Below are 6,270 nucleotides of genomic sequence, written 5' to 3'. Positions count from 1 at the left end.
AAATTTTTGGAAGAACTTCAGAATTCGCTTGGCAAGTACTTTCTCGAAAATCTTAGCAAATGCTGTAGTTAAGCAGATTGGTCTATAGTTGGAGAGCAAATTTATGTCACCTTTCTTATAACAGGGTTTAACCAGTGATAGCTTGAAAGAATCCGGAAAAATGCCGCCCCTGAAAGAACAGTTGATTATATAACAAAGAGGTCTTAAAATATTTGAAATATGTCGTTTGATTACAGTCATAGGGACACCATCATGACCACAACTATTCTTGTTCTTCATATTTTTTACAACTGACAATATTTCTGATTCAGTAACGTCGAATAGATAGAGGGATTTATGTGTTCGTTCTGGAATAGCGCTGTTAACATTGACCTCTGGGCCTCCAGTTTGTCTCGGTGGGAGATTCGTAAAGAATCTATTGAATGCATCTGCAGCCTCCGCCAGATTACCTTCTTCGCTTAGCGCTGGGAGTTTGGCATCAGATGTCCTCTTCTTCTTGGTTATCTGCCTTATGACATTCCAGACTGCGCTCGATTTATTATCAGCTCCATCAATGATCCTCCTATAATGAAATTGTCTATTATAAATAATTGCTTTATCGTATCTGTATTTTGCATATCTATAATTTTCCATCATGTCGGGTCTATACCTAGAAACCACAAACAGAGCATCCGCTAACCGCTTCCATGATTTAACCTCTGGAGAGTTCTGAAATTTGTTTTTCTTGCACCTGTTTACTGTCCTCACCGGAAAAGCAATACTATAAATCATGCCGAAAATTTCGGAAAAGGAATTCCACATTTCATCCACATTATTTTCTGGCAGAAGGTAAACACTAGACCAGTCCGCCTTCTTGAGTAGACATTCAAAATGTTGGTGTGTGTTGTCATTAAATATTCTCACCTTTTTCTTCACTACTGACTCAAGAGGTAATGGTCCATTCTGAAAAATGAATTTAAGCCCCGAGTGATCAGCCATATGCTCTTCCTGGACAGTTGTAGTGCCCTCCAGATTAGATATTACATTATCAAGGCAGGTGGCCGAGTGTGGAGTTATACGAGTGGGCTCACGATTAGTCACCGTCAGATTGTATGTTTCTAGAATAGATAGAAATATATTAGTCTCATCTGTGGAGGACAAAATATTAACATTGAAATCCCCTGCAATTATAAAGGGAATATTTTCCATGAGGCACTGGTCAAGAATTCCATTAAATTTTTCGAAGAAAACCTCGATTTTACTTAGGGGCCGGGTGGTAGGCCGATATACACAGATTATCAGCAACTTCTTCTCAGAGCTGACTGTCACAAGTGTGGCACAGCACTCGATAGATCCGAAATCACTGAAAGTCTTAAAGTCAATTCTCTCTGAATAATGGAATTCTTCTTTGACGATGATAGCACAGCCTCCATGATGACCTTTCTCTCTGCTATATTCTGATGTTAACTTATATCCTTCAGGAATGTAGTTCATTATCTCCTCCCTGTCCTGCCAATGTTCGGTAATACATAAAAAATCGACGTTATGTTTTATTAAAGTCTGTTCAAGCTTAAAATGTGAAGTACTAATGGCCTGGATATTCTGGTGAAAGAGACAAAGTTCAATATTCTTCTTCACTCTATTGAATTTAATGGTTTTCGAAAAAAATTTGTAAAGTTGAATTCTCTCAGTGTTACACCACTAGGCCAGAAAGTAGGATCGTTAAGTTTTTCATACAACTCACCTTCAGGCACTCCAATACTGAAAGCCGAGTTTGTACCTTTCGTTGTTAATTTATTTATTTCAATTGTTTCATATCCAGGAAGATTCGAAAGGAAGTTCCTCACATCTTGAGCTGTTACATCAGAACCGGCAATTCTTCCCACGTAAATCCATTTTCTCCTAATGGCGCCTTTTATCTTATCGTCTAGTTTATTGTCTCCGGTGCATAAAATACTCCTTCTTGTTTTCCTATGTACTGTATTTCGAGTCGATTCAGATTCACTGCTCATTCAGATGCTACTCATTTATAAGACTAGGAAGTTGCACAACTAAAAATTACATGTCAGCGGATGCATAATAATTTAAAAAAATGCTTTGCAATTCATAACAATTCCAAACAATTCGCGAAAATTCAAGACAATTCACAACAATTCCTGAAAATTCACGACAATTCTCAACAATTCCTGGCAATTCACGACAATTCATGACAATTCCTGGCAATTCAATTCAATTCATGACAATTCATGGCAATTCAAAACAATTCCTACAATTTGTACACCACAATTCACGACCGGTTCACCCCTCGAATGACCCTGATTTGTTCAATTAGAGTTGAGTGAAATCTCTCAACAATGGAATTTGATGTAGGATTGTAGTTGGTCACGTAGTGAATTTCGATATTATGAATGGATGCGAATTCTTGGAATAAAGCATTCTTGAATTCCGTTCCGTTGTCTGTTGTAATTTTCCTAGGAGTTCCGTGATTAGAGAAATAGCGAATACATTCTACGATTTCTGCTGCCGTTTTGCTTTTCAGAATGAAACACTGTCCATGCCTTGAAAATGAATCGATCAATATTAGACAGGGCGTTTTCGCAATGTTGATTGTATCAGCGTATAAGTGTTCGAAAGGCTTTTCACCGATTGGATTTTGTTTGAAGATCAGTTTATTTGGTTGGCGTTCATATTTTTGACGTTGACAGATGTCACAACTGTTAACATAACGTTGGACTTTCAATAACATATTCGGAAAATAGAATTTTTTCTTGAGGCTTTCCACATTTTCTTGAATACCTCGATGTGTGGTTTTGGTTTCATGGTACAGTTTGATTTTTTCCATTTGATCTTCTTCGTTTTCTATGTCATCCAACAAAGTGTTTGAAATTTTAAACTTGAAACTTCCTGAATTGAATAGGTTTTGGGAATACTGAATAAATGATGTTTCGATATTTTTATTCTGGAAGAAAATTCCATATGTCTTATCGGGGACTATGAATTCTTTTAGGAATTGTGTGAATTGACTTTCTTCTGAAATAGTTACATTTAGCCTAAATTTTGATTGATTATGTAATTTTACTTTGGTGACGTTGAAGTTATTGCCGCTTTTGATGATAATTTGGTATTGGAATGCATTAATTGCTCGTTCGGTGAAGGGAATTTCTAAAATTGGATCTTCTTCGTTAGAATGTATCGTTTCCGCATCTGAATTTTTATCTGGGTTAATTGCAATTAATTCGTCGAAATCTTCTTTTCTCAAGTTAAGATCTTCATGTGATATTTGTGGCATTATTGATTCTAAATCTGATAACAATTGTTCTTTTTCTGTAATATTAAATTCATCGATTTTAATCCTGGAAAGAGCATCCGCGTTATTATTAACACCTTTTCGATATTTGATCTCAAAGTTGAATTCATCTAGTTTAATTCTCCAACGCATTAATCTCGAAGAGGCCTCTTTTATGTCAACTTTTTCAATAGATTCACTCATCACCTGGTTGGTCAAGCAGGGAGAATTTGATTGTTTTTCTCTTGCTTGTTGTACATATTCATCAGTCATAGTGCTTTCGGTGATACTACCTTCAGAAGTTAGATTGGTTAAGATTTCTGAAAATGAAGCAGTTGGACTCAAGGAAGTGCCAATTACATTGGTACCAGGTATATTGATTGTCTCATAATTTATTATTGGAATATTTTCAATATCGAAGAGATCATCGCTTCTTTCGATTTCCATGATATTCTCTTGTCCAATCTCTAGAAAATGTTCACTTTCCGTATGAAATTCACCAATCGTTGAAGCTGCTGCTATGCTTACTTCAGATTCATCCGGTTCCTCACAAATTTTTTTCAAAATAGCATGTAGTCTACCTTCATCAGTTGTTACATCAGTTCCTTCCAGTTGCATCAGCTCCTTTATTCTTTCATCTCCCACTATTGTCCTAAAGTCGTCATAACTAATTTTTCTTCTTAAGTGCTTCCTATCACTTTCTGCATTTTTTCCTCCGTTTCCCAAGCATTTTGTGAAGTCTAATGCATCTGGACACCAAGGGTGTAGACCGCATGCTCGGAATCCGTTAACTATCGTTTCGGATTTCAAATTTTTCAAAACTCTCTCTAAAATGGGAGCCAATTTCTCCCTAGTCAATGCAGAAGTCGGATTGCTGCGCCTCCATTCTAGAACTTCTTTTTTCCAATATGATTTTATAGGTTTAAACGCAGATACATCTGCAGGTTGCAACAATCTTGTTGAATTAGGATAAAGTGAAATTAATATGATATTTAATTTTTTGCAGAGCTCGCTAACTTTGTAAGTTAAATGAGTTGCATGACCATCTACAAATAAAATAATGGGGAGAACTGTTTTGGTTTGCAACAATTATTTATAGACCCGGACCAGGGTATGGTTATATTTAGTGAGCGAACCCCCTCAATTCACCCGTGGTCCTTGATGAATGTTTGCACATTCGATGACTGCGGGGAGTAGTTGAACTTGGGAGCCATGAACTGTTATAGGAGTCTGCAGAGAACGTGAGGTTTTGGTTCAGCCTTTGCGTGACAGGTGGCGTATCGTGATGAGATATCTCAAAGCGGCGTCCCAAGATCGCATAAGACGACCATCCTACGCTCGAGAGATTCAGTGCTATACTGTACTGACGAGGGAAAATGATCCCGAAACCGGTCTACAGTTGCACTTGAATTTTTCGACTTCTTTGGGATTTCCTATGATAGTTCATGACTAACTCACATTATTGGAACGACAATTCCTTTGGAATTGTTGTTTCCATTAATTTTTCATTCTTCCGATGCGCCTCGTTAGGCGCTTGAATTGGAGTGCTGTACACTGTACAGTACTCCTTTTTGTATTGAATTTATAGAAAACATTGCCCAAATATTCGTAGAAAACTTCGGCTTTCATCCAGCCATTATCCGACAAACCTACCCCCCATGTCTTGGGTATTTCTCTGGTGATATCTGCTGGAAGTCGCTTATAAGGAAGCACTAACATTGGAGGTGTAATTTCGCCAGCAGCAGAGAAGGTGAAGAGTACAGTGATATTAGATTTTGACTGTCCCCGATCGATTTCGTAAATATTTCGTGATCCTTGCAATAACAGTTTTCGTTTTGGGACAAAGTTGAAAATTTGTCTCATCTGCATTAAAAATTCTAGAGGGATCCTCTAAGATTTGAAACAGATCATTTTCCTTGAGGTAGTTTTCGATATTTGTGAACCATCCTCTTATGTCTGATTCACTTACATTGGCACTGGACGGTGTAACACCTTCTGATTGGCGTTCAGTTAAAACTGGATGCCGACGCAAGAAACTCTTGTACCATCCATCTCCAGGAAGATTATCTTTGAATGGATTTGGGCGGGGATTTTCATCCAAAAAGTTTTTTACGCTGGCTTGTAAGTCTTCTTTTCTTTGTGGAAAGCCTTTTTTTACGCAGTCTGATATCCACCTAACGAGCATTTCTTCTTCATCAGTGGTGAGAATAGGATTGGGACCATGCGATATTTTCTTAAATTCGTTACTCAATCTGAATTGCAATGTGGCTCTTGGTATATTATATTTTCTGGCAACTTTTTTCTTTGCTTCCCCTTCCTCTATTTCTCTTAAGGCTTTTTGCAAAAGCTCTTCGTCATATTTTTTGTTGTAGTTTGATCCCTCCCTGACTTTCGGCATTCTCTATGAAAAATACAATTATTGGCACCCTCAAAGTATGGTCATTGGCAGTGTGCCAACAACTGTGGAAACAGCATATTTGAACATAAGAATTATTTTGAAATAAAATTATCAACATTCAAATGCGTTTCGAAATAAAATAAATGGGATCACTGTAAAAACAATCATTGGCACTAGAGGCCAATTACTGATTTTCACTTTTATTGTGATACAGTTGTTGGCACCTCGAATTCTTCAGAATAATGGGAAAAAAACAATGCATGAGCTCAGAATTTTATCCTTTGAACATCACAAATCAACTGAGTAAAAGATCAGAAGTTTTAATGATTAATTTGCCGAAAATCCCAGTGAAGTAAACATAGTCTCTCTTAAGAAATTCTTAAGACTTACCTTGTTATCTGTTCGCTCCAGAACACTCGACACATACTGTCCCGCCAATAACTCTACTTTGAAAGAGCACTCTTGGGATTCTGGAGATCGTTCGAGCGATGTTGCCAGTTCCTAATGATCGAACAAAAGCATAACCAAATGCGACGTTTTTCTTAATAAATTGGAATATTCAACATTAGTGCCAATGACCGTAAGGGTGCCAACAACTGTATGCTTT

At 37.2% G+C, this 6,270-nt stretch overlaps 2 protein-coding genes across 2 annotated transcripts; both read right to left on the bottom strand.

Annotated features, from left to right (window-relative positions):
* Positions 1-284: 284 nt before the first annotated feature.
* On the bottom strand, positions 285-1,991 carry LOC123322319. Its single transcript, XM_044910263.1, has 3 exons — positions 1,724-1,991; positions 367-1,097; positions 285-290 (listed from the first exon to the last, which is right to left on the bottom strand). The coding sequence occupies exons 1-3, from the start codon at positions 1,989-1,991 to the stop codon at positions 285-287; spliced, it is 1,005 nt and encodes a 334-aa protein (XP_044766198.1).
* A 3,042-nt stretch (positions 1,992-5,033) lies between these two features.
* Positions 5,034-6,270, bottom strand: LOC123322318 (chaetoglobosin A biosynthesis cluster protein C-like). The gene is made up of 2 exons (XM_044910262.1): positions 6,054-6,270; positions 5,034-5,666 (listed from the first exon to the last, which is right to left on the bottom strand). The coding sequence occupies exon 2, from the start codon at positions 5,661-5,663 to the stop codon at positions 5,034-5,036; it is 630 nt and encodes a 209-aa protein (XP_044766197.1). The 5' UTR covers positions 5,664-5,666; positions 6,054-6,270.

This window comes from Coccinella septempunctata, chromosome X, assembly GCF_907165205.1.
Source record: "Coccinella septempunctata chromosome X, icCocSept1.1, whole genome shotgun sequence".
Lineage (NCBI taxonomy): Eukaryota > Metazoa > Arthropoda > Insecta > Coleoptera > Coccinellidae > Coccinella > Coccinella septempunctata.
The sequence above is the reverse complement of the archived record's forward strand: the minus strand, read 5'-3'. Positions and strand labels throughout refer to the sequence as shown.